Source organism: Vigna angularis, chromosome 2 (genome assembly GCF_016808095.1).
Source record: "Vigna angularis cultivar LongXiaoDou No.4 chromosome 2, ASM1680809v1, whole genome shotgun sequence".
Lineage (NCBI taxonomy): Eukaryota > Viridiplantae > Streptophyta > Magnoliopsida > Fabales > Fabaceae > Vigna > Vigna angularis.
In genome coordinates, this window is record NC_068971.1 from 17,478,514 (window position 1) to 17,496,812 (window position 18,299).

The 18,299-nt window shown below is 37.9% G+C and overlaps 1 protein-coding gene across 1 annotated transcript; it reads left to right on the forward strand.

The window, feature by feature from the left end:
* Window positions 1–14,918: 14,918 nt before the first annotated feature.
* LOC108327338 (probable disease resistance protein At4g27220) lies at window positions 14,919–16,082 on the forward strand. Its single transcript, XM_017561054.1, has one exon. It carries the CDS (start codon window positions 14,919–14,921, stop codon window positions 16,080–16,082), a length of 1,164 nt encoding a protein of 387 aa, XP_017416543.1.
* Window positions 16,083–18,299: the final 2,217 nt, after the last annotated feature.

Consider the following 18,299-nt stretch of genomic DNA (forward strand, 5'->3'; position numbering starts at 1 on the left):
ATGGACATATCCGAGGACCTGATAGCCCCGTACAACGAGCATATAGTAGGATTTTCGGGGGAGAGAGTGGATACAAGAGGATATGTAGATCTGAGAACTTGCTTGGGAACCGAGCGGAATAAGGAACTAAAGACCAGGTTTTTACTGGTAGATGCAAACACATCGTATAATGTGTTGTTGGGCCGACCGTGCTTGAATGCCTTCGGGGCGATTGTTTCCACACCCCACCTTACACTCAAGTTTCCATCGGACAATGGAACCATTTGCACCGTTCGGTCCGACCAGAGGATTGCCAGAGAGTGTTATGTGGCCGGGTTGAAGGTTCAACCATCCTCGTCTGATCCACCCAACTGGCAGAGAAGAAGACGATCGGAGGTAGCCATGGCGAATTTAGACCCGAGAACTAATACCGATGATCGGATGGAACCAATGGGAGAAACAAGGACTTTCAGCCTTGAGCGGAAGGAGGAACATGTTACTACCATTGTGAGTGAGTTGGAGGAGGACCAAGCTAGGTCGATAGGTGCGGAGTTGAAGAAGAACAAGGATTTGTTTGCCTGGACTGCAGCCGATATGCCAGGGATCCACCCAAAGATTATGTCACATAAGCTGGCATTGTTCAAGGAGGCTCGACTGGTGGCACAGAAGAAAAGAAGGTTGGGGGAAGAGAAGAGATTGACGGTGGCAGTTGAGGTAAAAAAGTTGTTGGAGGCAGATTTCATCCGTGAAATCAAGTACACAACTTGGCTGGCGAACGTTGTGATGGTGAAGAAGTCAAGCGGGCAGTGGAGAATGAGTACGGACTTCACAGATCTCAACAAAGCTTGCCCCAAGGACTCTTATCCGCTACCAAGTATTGATGCGTTAGTGGATGGGGCTTCGGGGTTCCAAGTGTTAAGTTTCCTGGATGCGTATTCGGGATACAATCAGATTCCTATGTTTCCCCCAGACAGTGATGAGACGGCCTTCATCACCGAGCGGTCTAACTATTGCTATGAGGTTATGCCGTTCGGCTTGAAGAATGTAGGGGCTACCTACCAACGGTTGATGGATAGGGTCTTTTCCAATCAGATAGGTAGATGCATGGAAGTCTACGTGGATGACATGGTGGTGAGAAGCCGATCGGTAGAGGAGCATGTGAGGGACCCGGCGGAGGTTTTCTGTCAAGTTCGTAAGTACAATATGCGCCTTAATCCGGCCAAGTGCACTTTCGGGGTACCGGCAGGAAAATTTCTAGGTTTCCTGCTAACAACCAGAGGAATAGAGGCGAACCCCGATAAGTGCAGGATGATACTTGAGATGAGAAGCCCTCAGAGGCTGAAGGAGGTTCAGAGGTTGGTAGGAAGGTTGACTTCACTATCGCGCTTTATTCCAAAGCTGGCCGAGCGGATAAAGCCGATTGTGAGAATCATGAAGAAAAGTCTCGGTACTGATTGGGACGACCAGTGTGAGCAAGCCTTCAACGAGGTTAAGAGCATACTAGTCAGCCCACCGGTTATGGGACGACCTGATTCAGGGCATGCATTACAGTTGTTCCTGGCAATTTCGGAGGACACAGTCAGTTCGGCCTTGGTGCAAGAGCAACCCGAGTTTAAACTCGTGTATTTTGTTAGCAGAACGTTGCAGCCCGCGGAAACAAGGTACAAGCGAGTCGAGAAGATTGCTTTGGCCCTAGTGATGGTAGCGCGGCGCCTAAGGCCGTACTTTTAGAGTCACCAGGTTATAGTACGAACGGATCACCCGATCGCAAATATCCTACGAAAACCAGACCTGGCCGGGAGAATCATAGGATGGTCAGTAGAGTTATCTGAATTTGGGCTACAATTTGAGCCACGAGGGTCAGTCCGAGTACGAAGCATTGATAGCTGGGCTCGAACTGGCTAAGGACATAGGGGCGGTTTCGGTCAAATGTCGGACGGACTCCCAATTGGTGGTGGGACAGCTGAATGAGAGTTTCCAAACCAAAGACGATCAGCTGCTTCGTTATTATCATAAGATAAAGGAGTTGGTGAAGCAATTCCAGATGGTGGAATTTAAGCATGTGTCGAGAGAGCAGAATGTGAGGGTGGATGTTTTATCCAAACTCGCCAATTGTAAGGGGAAGGATCACTTGTCGTCGGTTATAAGGCAAGTTATGATGAGTCCTTCGGTGGAGTGTCTGTTAGTCCACGAGGTTTCCAATAAACCTGATTGGAGGAAGGACATCAGAGAGATTATTCAGAAGCAGGAGAGCGGCTCACACATTCGAGCGGTTGAAGCAAAAGTGGCCGCTCGGTTCTTATTAATAGGGGAGGATCTGTACAAGAGAGGGTTCTCCTTTCCTTTATTAAAATGTGTGTCCGCGGAGGAAGCTGAATATGTTATGAGGGAGCTACACGAAGGGGCATGTGGAATGCATACTGGGCAGCGAGCTTTACGAGCGAAGGTGATAAGAGCGGGCTATTCCTGCCCGACGGTGGAAAAGGACTGCAAGATATTTGTACAGAAGTGTTTGAAGTGTCAAGAACATGGCAAGAACCTCAATCTACCACCCGTAGAGTTGCACAGTTTGATGTCTCCTTGGTCGTTCGCACAATGGGGAATGGATATTGTGGGACCCATTCCAGTAGGCCGAACCCAGAAGAAATTCTTATTAGTAGTAATTGATTATTTCACCAAGTGGGCAAAAGCAGAGCCGCTCGCAACAATCACGGCGGCGAGGGTTCAAAAGTTTGTGTGGACACTCATATGCCGATTTGGAATCCCCAAAACCATAGTTACGGACAACGGGCGGCAGTTCGTTAATAAACGCTTGGGGGATTTCTATAAAAAGCTGGGAATTAAGCATGTAACGAGCTCGGTCGAGCATCCACAGACAAACGGACAAGTGGAAGCGGCCAATAAAGTCATTGTTGTGGAGTTGAAGAAAAGGTTGGGAGATGCTAAGGGAGCCTGGGTGGATGAGCTTCAGAAAGTCCTTTGGGGATACCGCTGCACACCACACGATGTAATTGGAGAAACCCCATTCAACCGTGCATATGGAATGGACGCCATGTTACCAGTAGAGGTACATTAGAAGGGGAATTCAAAGTTTGCAAGATAACAATGAGGAGCTTCGAGTGGAGCTAGACACCCTAGATGAACGAAGAGAGGTTGCAATGATCCGAGCGGAGGCCTAGAAAAGACTTCTTGCGAGACGTTACAACACTAAGGTCAGACCTCGACAATTTGTTGAAGGAGATCTCATGTGGAGAAAAACGGCCGAAGCCCGACGGGAAACTAGCCGCAAATTGGGAAGGTCCTTTCAGGGTGGTGGAAAACTTAAAGAATGGAGCGCACCGTTTGGAGTATTCGACGGGAAAGGCTATACCCAATACATGGAATGTGTCGCATTTAAAATTTTATTTCAACTAAGAACTTTGTATTTTTTATCCCATATCAATAATATTATGATTTTTATCACATCATGAAATCTTCATCATGTCATAGCAGCCAAGCGGGTGAGGCAGATTTCATTCGTGAACTCTCACCCTGGTCTTAGGACACGCTTCTAGAGAGCTCCTAAGACCTAAACCGAGCGAGTGAGGCAGCTTTCTTTCGTGAACTCTCACCTTGGTCTTAGGGCACGCTTCTAGAGAGCTCCTAAGACCTAAACCGAGCGGGTGAGACAGATTTCTTTCGTGAACTCTCACCTTGGTCTTAGGGCACGCTTCTAGAGAGCTCCTAAGACCTAAACCGAGCGGGTGAGGCAGCTTTCTTTTGTGAACTCTCACCTTGGTCTTAGGGCACTCTTCTAGAGAGCTCCTAAGACCTAAACCGAGTGGGTGAGGCAGATTTCTTTCGTGAACTCTCACCTTGGTCTTAGGGCACGCTTATAGAGAGCTCCTAAGACCTAAACCGAGCGGGTGAGGCAGATTTCTTTCGTGAACTCTCACCTTGGTCTTAGGGCACGCTTCTAGAGAGCTCCTAAGACCTAAACCGAGTGGGTGAGGCAGATTTCTTTCGTGAACTCTCACCTTGGTCTTAGGGCACGCTTATAGAGAGCTCCTAAGACCTAAACCGAGCGGGTGAGGCAGATTTCTTTCATGAACTCTCACCTTGGTCTTAGGGCACGCTTCTAGAGAGCTCCTAAGACCTAAACCGAGCGGGTGAGGCAGATTTCTTTCGTGAACTCTCACCTTGGTCTTAGGGCATGCTTCTAGAGAGCTCCTAAGACCTAAACCGAGCGCCAATAAAGGACTATTCGCGAAGACGTGTTAAATAAAGAAGGAAATTAAATGAGGCATACGCGTCCAAAATAAGAGGTCAATGGGTGTGTATTCATCCAAAATAAGTACATTACAAGGTAAGAAGGTAAAAAAGCAGTAAAATCCTATGTCTAAGACCTAGGACTGGACATGAGCCCCATCGGTCTCTACAATTACTTCAACGATAGCTTCAACATTGGGGACAACCGGAGGTGAGGGTGGAGGAACATGGATTGGAACTAGCTTATCATCCACCACCATCATGCTCACGTCAAGGCGGGATCGTCGGTAGGAACTTGAAAGAGGAGGTTGCATTGGGCGAGCGCTTTATCGAACCCGAGCAGATGCTCGTTCACCACTTCATCGCCCAGAAGCTTGTTGTCTGCCTCCAATCTCATCACCCGATCCTGGAGTGAATCCCGCTCGGCCAACAGGTTATCCGTCTCTGCCGTCAACTTCATATTGGAAGTGGTGGCTTTTTGGAGGTCAAGCTTGGCATCGTCCAAAGACCGTTGCATACGGCGCTGGGTAACGCGGGCCTCGGCCAACAGAGTGCTGGCTTTTTTCTTGTCCTCCTCCGCCATTCTTTCGGTCTCGACCAGGCGGAGGGTCAAGTCTTGGTTGGACTTGACGGCGGCATCGAACTTCTCTTGAAGAGCTTGAAGCTCTGTGGAAGTCGAGGCTCTCTCGTGGGCGGCATAGGCCAAGCACATCGTCGACTGAGCGACCAACTCCATAGCCATGTTGGAGGCCTCTTCCTCGGTCATCCCACTGACTAAAGCCTTTTCCTCAGCGAAAAGGTCAAAATGGATGTGTTTCGCCACCCACGAGTTTGGACTCAACAGCCTAGAGAGGGGAGGCCCGTCGGGCAGACTCCTCTTGGCATGTTTGGACTCAGCAGAAGTTTCCCGAACGGCCTTTCGTTTGCCCTTCTTCTTCGGGATGGACTCCGACTAGGGAGCCTGGTCAGTAGGGAGCCGAGTGGATTTGGGCGAAGGAATCTCGATCGGGGGCGGAGGAGGTGGCGCCTTTTGGACTGGCAGAGATGTTGTAGGAACGGCGGCAGTGGTCGGAGCGTGGGAGGAGCTCCCTCCTGGTTTCCTTATATTGTCCCCCCTCTGAGCGAACAGACGGGCGAAGGTGCTGCTCTTTGATGGATCCATCTTGGACAGATAATTTGCACATCATAAATGAATTTAGATAAGTTCCAAATGGCTGCTCAACAAAAGGTGGTCAAAAGTAGCTTACCGAACACGTTAGATGGAAGGTTTTTGTTGCCTAGAAAACTGATCAGAGCGCGGCAAGAGGACTTGGGGGCAGTTGACATAGTTGATTTATTAAATCCAGATCCTCGGGTGTCATCCGGGGCTTGGGCCAGGAAATAACCTTCTTTGGGTCTTGGGTCCAATAGAAGGGAAATTTAGCCTCTTTGTTCGGGAAACAGAAGCTTTGATACCTAGTCTCCAAAGGCACGACTTTAAAGAAATGCCCCTTAAAGTCCTTATACGAACTGTTGAAGAGGGTCAGCAGATGTCGATTCCCGATCGTGCGAAGGGAAACCCAAGGCTTGGACGGATGAGATTGTACATGAAAAAAGTAGAGGAAAGCCGCAGGAGTCGGGTTCAGCGCTAGGCCGGAACAGATGGCAGAGAACGCTTGCATAAATGCCCAGCCATTCAGGTGTAGCTGTGTAGGAGCCACGTTAAGTGTCCTCAGCACGCCCATTTGGAAGTCCGAGAAAGGTAGAAGAACCTTTAGATCTTTGAACATAGTAGCATAGACGTAAAAGAAGTCGGTGGGGTAATTTCCCCGATTGTCGCAGACGCGCTCGGTCATTTGGCAGATGGCTAGTTTAAAATGGCTAACGTCTCCCGCCGCCTTTACCAGAGAGATATTACCGATCAAATCCCTAAATGGGCGGCGATGGTGGAAGGAGGAAGAAATTTGTCTAACCTCATGAGGAGCCCAATCATAGCCGGGGACAACCGGCCAAACTCTGGGTTTCCCATCCCAAGCGCTGGAGGAGTCCACGTGGATGGCGACTTCCTCAGGAGCATCGCTATCCACTAGGAGATCGGAGGAGTTCCCAGAAGGAGAAGCCCCAGCACCACGACCCGCAATGGCACCCAAGGAAGAAGATGGACTATTAACATCATCGTCGGCATACCCCCTGCCCTCTTCGCCAGAGAAGTCGGAAGACATGATTACCTGAGAGGATGAAGATGAGGAGGATAGGAACGAGAGTAGAAAGCAGAAGACAGTAGCGATGGCAAGAAGAAAGGAGTAAAAAATTAGGGCAAAGGTGGAGCTATTTATACAAGGTAAAAAGCGATTCACCCAACAAATCTAGAGCGTCAAACGCTAGGAGATCTGACGATTCATTTGCGGAAAGATCCGACGGTTTAGGCGTTCTGACGGTTCATTTTTCGCCTTTCCCGCCTAAATTTTACAGTCATGACTCTACGAATTTTACAGTCGACACCACAGTCAAAGGCCTTGATAAGGGAAGGCGCGACCCGATCGGGGAACACTTCAAAACCCTACGCAAAAATATTTTGCTAGGGCTTGGAGGACTTGTGTTACTACCGAGTAGGATAGACCAACCGGGCATACTTAGTCAATACCGAGTAGGTGGGATCGACTGACCCATTAGACCGACCGGGCACGTAAGGGTGATGGAAACCGATCGTTCCCGGTCGGACGTCAGGGTAGTACTCGCGAATTCTCTAGCCGTTGGTTGGAGACAGCTTTTGAATGACCATGAATGCGTAATTAATGGTATAACGGTCATTGTCGAGCAATTAAGGTGAGCATTGATCGTCATTAACAGGTAAATTAATGGATAATATTCTTTGAAATCATATACATAACAAGCGATTGAGAAGGTAAACCCTCTGATTTGATTAATTTTCACTAGACTTATAGAGATAAATTCTGACTTGAGCGTCGGAGTGTTTTCTGCAGGTCACCCCACTTTGATATTGAGAGAGGAGGAGTTAAAGAAGAAGCGAGAAGGACCGATTGGTGAAGGAGGAGTATTCCCGAGCGGTAGCAGCAGGAGTTTCCCTCAGTCCCTTTCAGCAGAAACATTTCTTATTTTCTTTTTGCTACATTTCTTGTTGCATTGAAGTTGTTGAATGTGGTCTAGAAACGACTAGTGGTGCAGTTAACCCTGAAAATAATACATCATTAACCGCTTTAGAAGGTATGCATTCTAGTTACCATTCCATTTTGTTCTCTTTTTCCTATTTTCAAACAGGTGATTTTCTAATTTCTTTCTTTCCACCACTAAAAGCAAATGTGTTTATTTTTTGAGAACAAAAGTCAGCATATGCACATGTGATTTTCTTTTTTAACAGAACGTAATAAAATTATTATTATTATTATTATTATTATTATTATTATTATTATTATTATTATTATTATTATTATAATCATAAAAATAAATATAAAAACTTTTATAATATTTTTAAAAATAGTTTTTTGTATACTTTATAAGTAACTTTTTTATTACAAAAGATTACTTTAGTTTAAAAAAACAGTTAGTTTTAAAAAAATTGTCAAATAGAAAAAAAATAATTAAATTCGAAAAACAACAATCACTTAAAAGTAAAATTAATAAAACAATTAATTTACTTTAGAAAAACAGATAAAATTAAATAAAATGTGTGTAATATAGATTTCTAAACTTTCCTTGATTTTATCTATACCATTAGATTCAACTTTTTTTATACAAAGTTTTTGTTTTTCAGTTATATCCTTTTAATAGATATTTTTTAAATTCAAATAATTATTTTTCAATTTTAAAACTTTAGTAATTAATTTTTTAATACAAATAAGTATTCATAATTAAAAAATCCATTTACACAATATAAAAATTATTAAGACTATAATTTATTAATATTTTTTATTTCAAAATTTAAGAATTATTTTATAATTTAATAAAAAATTGCTACAGTAAAAAAAAGTGAATACACATATCTAGACTAAAATTCATTAGTAAATAACTAAAACCTATAAGTAAAACTATGTTGACTAAAACTATAAATTTAATAATTTTGATGAAATATTTTATCTTTCAACAATTATTTTGATGCAATATATTGTAAATAGATTGAAAAATTAATTTCCTTTTGAAACTCATTATTTAAATACTTTAAAGACCTATATGATCTAACTTTTAATTACTTAATCGATACCGTATATATTATTATTTTTATCTCTTTAGCATATTAAATCGTTCATATAGTATTTAGGAGTCTGAATATCATTTTGCAATGAAATTTGTATATATTTAATTAACCGTGTATATTTAGTGATTCAGATTATAAATATAAACATGGATTGATTTAGATATGGTAAGAAATGAAATTAAATTGAAAACATACAAAGCTACTAAATTAAAGTTAAGTTAATCGAGCAAGACAAAACTTCAATGGGTTGAATGTCATAAATTAAACTTAATGCAATAGTTTACATAATATATTTCTAAAATAATTCAACCATTCACACCGAAAATTCACAAGTCATAATTTTTTAGAGACAAGTTCTAAACTTTTATGTGAAAATACTAATCTCTTAGTTATTTTAACACAAGATTTTGCATTAAGAAAATGTGTTTAGCATGACTAAGAGATTATAATCTATGTCTAGAACCAAACCTCTAAATTATTCCATCCTCATTTTAATTCCAAATCAATTTTCAATGTTTGGATACCAAAAAAAATAGCATAAATAGTAAATTATGCACAGGAAGAATAATGAAAGAACACAAGAATCATAAAAGAAATATATATTACAAATATAAGATTATATAAAGTTGAGTTACATTACATCCAACCTCGATGAGGAAGTTAGGTACTTTTACACATTTGGAGTGTAAAAATGGTATAAGAAAGTGGAATGTATGAAGATCAACGATGTTCTTATGCTTTGGATGAGCCTATAACCTTCTCTAATCCTTTGGATAACACTACAATAAAAACGTGTATTACCGAAGGCTTATAACCGACGGCCTTTAGGCCTTCGGTAATGTATTGGTGAAATTAAATACCGAGGGTTTTTTTCCTTCGGTAATGCCAGCGATGCCTCATCATATGCGAACCACATCTTCGTCCCGCCATTCTCGAGAGATCCACCCGCACACATCTCTTTTTCTCTCGAACCTCCGCTTGTCTCCGATCCATATTTCAAGCTCTTCCGCCTCAGATCTTTATCTGCCATCCACGGTTAGTCTCTAGATCTTCATTCTCCCGTACATCTCTCCCTTACCTTAGCCTAATCCACCATAAAATCCACTTTTCACCGAGTAAACCTATCCTCACCGTTCTAACTTCACTTTTGCCCAATTAAAACCTCTTTTCGTTTCATTCCATCGATTCAATCGTGGAATCCTTTCTCTCCACCGATCAAAATGTCCCAAATCCCCAACCCTAGAATCTACACCGATCAAACCACTCAATCTAGGGTTTGCCTTCGTTGTCTGTCATCCGCTGCTCTTCTTCTTCAATTAGCTCGACCTGTGTCAGTTCCATGGTTCCTCGTCGATCTGCCTCGACCTAGAGCTATCAAGTGGTATTCAAAGCATAGGTTAGGCGCGTGTGCACGGAGCTAAGTATTTTCTTTGCCTTTCCATGTTGTCTTTGATTAATTATCTTGATTTGTTTTGGTCTTGTATTGAAACTTTAGCCGATTGAAAAATACAATTTTTTTTTCTGTTGTGCTCATGTGAAAAGAATTATTTTTAGTGCAGTTTATCATCTTGGTTTCTTTATTTTTCTTGTGTTTTGGCCGATGAATTTCCTGTATGAAATAAAAAGAAAATTGTTGGCTTTATTTGCTTCTTTCAAACATGATTTTTGTGCTAAAGTTAGTAAGAAAAAATGTTTTAATCTCTTTGATTTGGAAAATTATTCTAAATTTTGAATTGGTTCATATCTTTCGATGGCAAGGATGCTTATTATGGATTATGGTTCCCACTGTACTACAATAATCATCAGTATAAATCATATCTCATTGTTCATTTTACATTTGTTTTATTAACAACTTGCTTATTATTGATAATTTTTATTGTGTCTAATAGAACTAATTCTAGTTGTATATTGCACCTTCAGTAGATGTAGATGAAGGGACAACAAAGTTTTCAGAAGGTGAAGAATGTGTGAGTAAGAAGAAGATGGTGAAGGTGAAGAAGATGCAAAAGAAAGGGGAAGTGGGAGGGTTTGTTGTGTGACAGAAGAAGCCATAACTGTGGTGTTTGAAGTTGGTTGTTTCTGGGTACAAAATCAGAGTCGAGTGATGGGAAAGTGGCATGGAGGCAAACACCTTGGCACCATTCTCATGCTTCTCGTGACCACCAAGACCACTTAAGCGTTTACTTAAGGTAATTTCACTTTAAATTTCACCATTATCTTGATCCTTTTTTTTCAGTTTTTTCCCCTTTAATTTGAGTTCTTAATCATGATTATGTTTTGATATGTTATATTCTAAACTGTGTTCTTGCAGTAATACTTGTTTCGTCTTTGATTGTATTAAATTTGATTTCCTGAGTCACTCAAGTGTGAATCTAAATTGAATGTGTTCCCAAATACGTTGCATTCCCACTTCACATGCTTTCTTTTTCTTCTAGCAATTAGAATAAAGGTTTAGCCCTCCCAGAATGCAATGGCCTCTACATTTATTAACAAAAGTCAACAATTTAATATGTAATGTAAAGCTAACATTGAAGAAGGAGAAGAAATGCATGTCTATAAATATGTACAAAGATTGTTTCCAAGAGAAGTACAAGAAGATAGGCTAAAACTCTGTGAAACCCTGTCATGTTTTTTCTCTTCCTAAAAGCAACTCTCCAACAAGAATAACACACTTTTGTGTCAAAATGATGTTGTGTTGGTTAGAAGAAGTAGAGACATCACATATGTGAAGAGTTTTTAAGCTTCAGCAGGGAATTATATACTGAAATGACAAATAAAAACATCATTATTTGTGATACCCATTTGTGCATACACAGAAATGGCATGAGTGTTCTGTTCCTCCAAAGGCAAACAATAAAGCGAAAGATGTTATCTTGTTTTACAAAAGAATGATTACTTCTTTTTTATTCAATTTAACCTATGTAGGATAAGATTGTATATAATAAATACTAATTAAATGCCCATTAAATAACTTATTTATTTATTATATATGATTAGAGCAATTTGCTTAACTTCCTAAGATATTTTTCTATTTTAATTTGTATTGGTTGTATGAGTTGTCTGACAGTATTAGGCTATTTTAATTTGTATTGGTTGATATTCTGGAAGTGTTTGAATTGGTTGTGTAAGTGTTGATGGATGTATGAGCTGTCTGACAATATTAGGCTATTGATTTTTACAGTTTTACTTGATATTTTAGAAGTCATTGAACTTGATTCTTCTGGCTCTTCAAGACTGGGAGATATGTTCTGTTTTGATTTAGGCTTTCTAGAGCTGATTGGAAAGGGGAAATATTCTATCATCTTGTCCAATTCAACTTTTTGATATTTTCCATCCAGTACTTTTTAATTTTTAAGCTTATTGAGATACTCTATGTGGCAATAATTTTTGTTATTGTGACTGATATTAAGTTAACTAATAAGTTGCATTTAATTTTAATTAAAAATTGTAATTAAATTTTGTTGTAGGTCGTGGCTGCGGCAAGGGCAATTTTAATTAAAAATTGTAATTAAATTTTGTTGTAGGTCGTGGCTGCGGCAAGGGCGGATATCGCGAAAGGGGTTGTGGCTTTAGATCAAATGGACCAATCCAAGCAGCTGCATGAGGCAACTAGTTGGCTGGCATGAGTGCAGTGTAGATGACTTGATTAGGGAAGCAAAGCCATGTCTAATTTTATGTATTCTTTTTTTTGTTCAATTTTCTTCATTTCTCCCCTTCTTTTTCTCTAGGGCCTGAAGAACTGTAGGGCATTTTCTTCTTACAGTTTTAGTAGATGTTTAGTTTTGAGACTACTACCACATAAGGCACTCTTTGTTTTAGACCTTGGTTAGTTGTACTTCTGTTTTGGCTCTGAATCTCATTCTTTAATTTTAATCTCATTCTTTAATTTTTATTTTCTATAGAAGTGTTTAAATTCATGCCTTTTCCTTTTCTGATATATTTTTGCTTGTCTTTTAGAAAATATAATGTTCTAGGGGTGTGTGTTTTGATTTACCTGGACGACTTTCTTAGTTTGTCTGCCCTTTGGTAATTACCGAAAGTCCCTATCCTTCGGTAATTACCGAAGAATTTTGCCTTTCGGTAATTACCGAAAGCTTCTGCCCCTCGGTAATTGTTAGCGACAAGAGATTTATCGATAACTTTAGCAAGTTATTGTCTTGCTAGAAAAAGAGGAGATTTGTTAGGCGAGTGATGTCCTAGCTAAGTGAAAGGGTCATAAAAAGTCATTTTTCATATTCTTCAATTAATCTTCTACTTTTCTACCAAATAATTAAACAAAAAGGTATATTTATCTTAAAAGAAAAATTTTAAATCTTTCCATGAAAATAACACAAAATGCATGATACAAAAACAGATAAAAAGTTATAACAAGGATAGAAATAAGTAATTAAGACAATTATAAACTATATCACTAGTGTAAGGAAGAGATACGAGTTGTTTTTGACAATCAATAACGATTCTACAACCAAGGCATATTAAGACGAGGTAAAAAAGAGAAAAAAATTTACCTCAATTATAAATCGAAACAAAAAGACCTTATTGGTATATTCAATACAAGGAAGATTAATCTCATTCATAGTTTTTCACTATATTCAAAAATAACAAAAAAATACTTATAAATTAAATAAAAACTATATGCAATAAAATTATAAAAATATATATTTAGTTTTATAATTATAATAATAATTTCAATATCTTTTTTCGTCATAAAAAAAACACATTTACACATGTTTCCACTAATTTAAAAAATTGTTTGATGACAGTTTGTACTTTAAAGATTTATTTGTAAATTTGTTTTCCTCTATTTAAATACATCAAAACTCTTAAATGAACTAAACTTTACCAAAACAATGAAACAGATTTTGAAGTAGAGTATGGCGATGGTGTTTTGACTACATTGCAAAGTAGCTTAGGAGAGTTTATATCCGATCTAACAAGTGAAAGAGAGGACATTCAGCGACAATTACAGTGGTTGAAGTTACATGGTAAGAAGTGCAAGAGAGATGTTGATGATTGGTTGGACAAACCACAACACATGAAACAAAAAGTTATCGATACAAAAAACTCACTGAATCAATTTGGGTGCACTAACTTCTATGCATCAGAAGGACAAATGTATTTAGCTGAAATACTACAATTGTCTCAAGAAATGCAAGAACATAGGGAACAAAAACCTATGGTTTTGTCAAATGAATTTGTTGGTAGGAAATTTGAGGAAAATGTTAAGACTATATGGAAGCTTCTTCGAGATGATCAAGTTTTCATCATTGGAATATATGGAATGGGGGGAATGGGAAAAACATTTCTAGCAACTTATATGCAAAGTGAGATAAACAGGAAAAAAGCTTTCAAGGATGTCTTATGGGTTACTGTGTCTTACGATTTCACCATTTTCAAATTGCAGCAGCAAATTGTAGAAAAAATAAACGTAAAGCTTTATGGAAATGATGAAAGGAATCGACCAACAATTTTGGCGTCAGAATTAGAAAAAAGAGAAAACATAGTACTTATTTTGGATGATGTTTGAAAATATATTGATCTAGAAAAGGTGAGAATTCCTCTTAGAGTAAATGGTATTAAATTGATCATGACAAGTCGTTTAAGACATGTTTGCCAACAAATGGATTGCCTGCCAATTAATATGATAGGAGTGACACCTTTACATTGTTATTATGATAATGATGATGATATTTATTATGAGGTAGAGTTTTATTTCGGTTTTGATGATGATGAGGTTAATGATGTTGATCTTGATAATGAAGATCTTGATGATGATTGGAAGTTATTTTTGCTAAAACTTGGACACGGTGGGACACCTTCAACACTTTCCCCTCATGTGCATGACATTGCAAGATCTGTTGTAAGAAAATGTGGTGGTTTACCACTTGGAATCAATGTGATGGCTCGAATCATGAAAGAAAAAACTAACCTACATTGGTGGAAATATGTCCTGAATAAACTTGACAAATTGGAAATGGGAGTAGAGATGCATGAAGAAGTCCTAACTATATTCAGAAGTAGCTATGATAACTTAACTGAAAAGATGTAAAAAAATGTTTTTTTATATAGCACTGTTACCTAATGTTTTAGAAAGAAAAGATTTCATTCTGAAGCTTGTCGATTGGGATTGGGGACTGTTAAATGGAAGTATGAGTTTGGAGGAAATATTTGAGGAGGGAAATGTCATAATAGATGAACTCATTGACCATTCTTTATTGTTAGAGCATGTTTCAGGTCTAAGAATGTAAGATCTGATGAGGAAAATGGCCTGGAATATCTTCAAGGAGAATGGCAATAACATGATGGTAAAATGTAATGAAAATATGGAAAAAATATCACACATACAGGAATGGACAATTGATTTGGAAGTAGTTTCTTTGACTGAAAACAAGATAAAAGAAATTTCAGAGGATACATCTCCTAATATTGTCTATGTTTGTCCACTTTGCTTTTATTTGACAATTCCATTAGAAATATTCCAGAATGATTTTTTGAACACATGAATGCTCTAACAACACTTAATTTATCAAAAAATCGTAACTTAACACATTTGCCTCATTCATTGTCTAATTTGAGGTCTCTCATGCTCAATGAATGTTCAAAGTTGAAATATATACCTCCACTGGGAGAACTACAATCATTGCTAAGATGGGAAATTTCAGGTTGTTCCATCGAAGTACCACCAGAAGGCTCGGAAAAGTTGATAAACTTGAAATGGTTAGACCTGTCCAACCATGTTAATTTGGAGTTGGTACCAGAAAGTTTTCTTTCCAAATTGATCAATATTCAGTATCTGGACCTCTGTGGTTGCTCAGGTGTAAAAATAGAAGATATAAAAGGAATGACTATGCTTGAATGTTTTGCAGGAACATTTATTGATCAGAATAACCTCAACCGTTATGCACAAAAAACCCTTGCTAGTTCTTGTGGACCTCAAACTTATTTTATCCATTATGAGGATCGGAATCACAAAGGGCACTGGGAACCCTTTTGGTACCGAGAGCCTCTTTCCAAATTTAAGTTTCGAACTATGTGCATAAAAAATTGTGATGAAAAATTGTCCTATATCCTCCCCAGAGACTTTGCAAATTTATTTGTACGAGACAATGGTCAATGGGTATGTTTATGTCCTTTGTCATCAAATGGTCCTTCTCCTTTGAAAGAAATTGACATTCACCTTTGCACAAAACTGAAGAATTTGTTATGCTTATCTTGTTCCTTATGTTCTAATATCCAAAGCCTTCAATCTTTGAGGCTTTCTCATTTGGAAAGTTTAACTGCCATTTGCAAGGAAGATATTGCTAATTTAGTACAAGCATCGCCTCCGGGAAGCATGTTCACTCATCTCAAAGACCTTTATATCAGCAAATGCCATGGAATAAAGACGTTGCTGACATTAAGCTTAGTGCCACAACTTCAAAACCCGGAGTCTATGGATGTATCATTTTGCAATTCAATGGAACAGATATTTGCAGTCACTTATGATGATGATGATGATAGTATCAAAATTACACTCCCTAAGTTGACCGTTTTGGTCTTACGAGGTTTACCACAATTAAAGACAGTGTGCAAAGAAATTTTAGTCTGTAAATCTGGGTTTGAATTGGACATCACTGATAGTCCCAATTTATGTGAACCTAGAATAGAATATGTGGCTCTGTGATTGATCGTATTGATTCATATAATGATATGCTTAGTCTATGTATTCATTATTCTTGAAAAGACAAAACAAAATCATTTTACTTTTTAACAAACTGGAATGACTTTTATTGACACCAGTCCTAACAGGTTTGTGGAAAAATATATATCTGGATATCAGATAAAAGAATGATGATGTCTTTACAAAATCTAGTAGTTCTTTACGAAATATATATGTATATATATACACACACACTAGTATACTTTTGATCATCTCAAGTGTTATACCGCATTGTAAAACATTTCTCGTTGCACACAACTAAGCGTCTCCATCATAATACCGGAAATAATACTATCGCTCAATTAATAAAAGAAAAAACAACTAATATAAAGGAAAAGGCATGTATGTGAAGGATATTCAAAGGAAAAATCTTTTCACAGTTGATTTTTGGTCATTACGAGAAATTGAAGTATGAAGTTTGAAGTTCTAGAGATAAAGATGATTAATAATTTATTTAGCTTTTTATTTCTTTTCTATAATAATAGTTCTTAAATATTTTTTAAGAATTTTCTTTCTATAGGGTTTAGGGCTTAGTTGGTATAATTATAAGAAATTAATGCAAAAGTACTTAAATCGAAAAGAAACGAGGAATGACAACATGAGTTGGTAGGTAACGTTTTGGCGTGTTTCACATTTAATTTGTAAAAAGTGGGTCGGTCTAACTTGTCCCGGATAAGTAATTAATTTTTTAAAATTTTCTTCCTTAGTTATACATTGTAAAATACTAGGTGCAAAATTTTAATAACCTAATCTTTATTTAATTAAATTAGAAAAAATAATAAATTTTATAAGTCTATTTCTTAAAATAAATAATATTCATAATTTTATAATTTTTAACTTTTAAGTACAAGCCTATTAAAAAATTTCATAGCAAATGTGTATAATTAAAATAAGGTTTAATGTCTCAATAGGTCATTATTTTCGTCCCAAATTTGAAATAGGTCCTGTTATATTTGATGCAAATAAATCCTTTCCGTCAATTTCAGAAAACGACGTTAAGGAGTGTGTGACGTGGCGTGGAGTGCGTTAGGGACCTATTGAGACATTAAACCTTAAAAAATCTTAATTCACACGCCACGTCAACGCCGTTTTCTGAAATTGACGGAAAGGATTTATTTGCATCAAATTAACAAAAATAAGGATCTAATTAAGACTTCAAATATAACATAACAGGGACCTATTTCAAATTTGGAACGAAAATAAGGACCTATGGAAACATTAAACCTTAAAATAATAACGGAACTAAATTCTAAGTAATTAAAGTTGCCCAACGGAACTAAAAACTAGTGAAAGACCCTCCCGAAAACAAACTTAATTAATGATAAATCTATACAATACTCATATGACTATACACATAAAAGCTATAAACACATTTTGGAACAATTCTATACAATGTGGGCTTTGCAAGACAGTCTCTCCTGCCAATCATTGGCCCACGTGAGGCAGACCTAAGCGGGCCATTAGGTCAAAATACTCAGTCTACCCATACTTTTTCTTGCAGCCCTATTGATGGAAATGAGTTTATTTATTATCCTTAACATTGGTTGCACTCCTAATTCTTCTTTTTGTTTGAATACTTTTTTATATTTGTGAACACAATTACTCTAATGTTGTAAAATTCCAATGGTGTTGAATTAAAATTCAAGGAGACGTAAATTCTTTTAAGTTAAATCAAACTTTATTTTGGAAGTATATCTACCCTACGGTAAACATCATATTTACTCTAAGGTAAACATCTAAGTGAGTTTATAAGGTCAAATACAAGTCAAATGATAACATTGATAAATAGAAAAATCCAATCTATTATATGGATGGATATACCAAGATAGAGAAACTTGATTGTCATAGCTGTGCAACATAATGTTAGAGTGTTAACAATAAATCAAGAGGGGTAAATTGGTTTTTTTTCACAAACGTGTGTCTTTTAAATTTTTCTCTCAAATTAATCTTACTTATTAGATAAATTAAACAAATAAAATAGAGTAAGGGAAGAGAGAAATTACACAAATAATTTATATTGTTTCAAAGAGATCGATGTTCCTCTATCACAATAATCCTACGTCTAATTGCTAATCCTTCAAAGAGATTACAATAATCCTACGTCTAGTTGCTAATTCTTCAAAGAGATCAACGTTCCATTATCACAAAACTAATAAACTTTACAATCACACAAAAAAACAA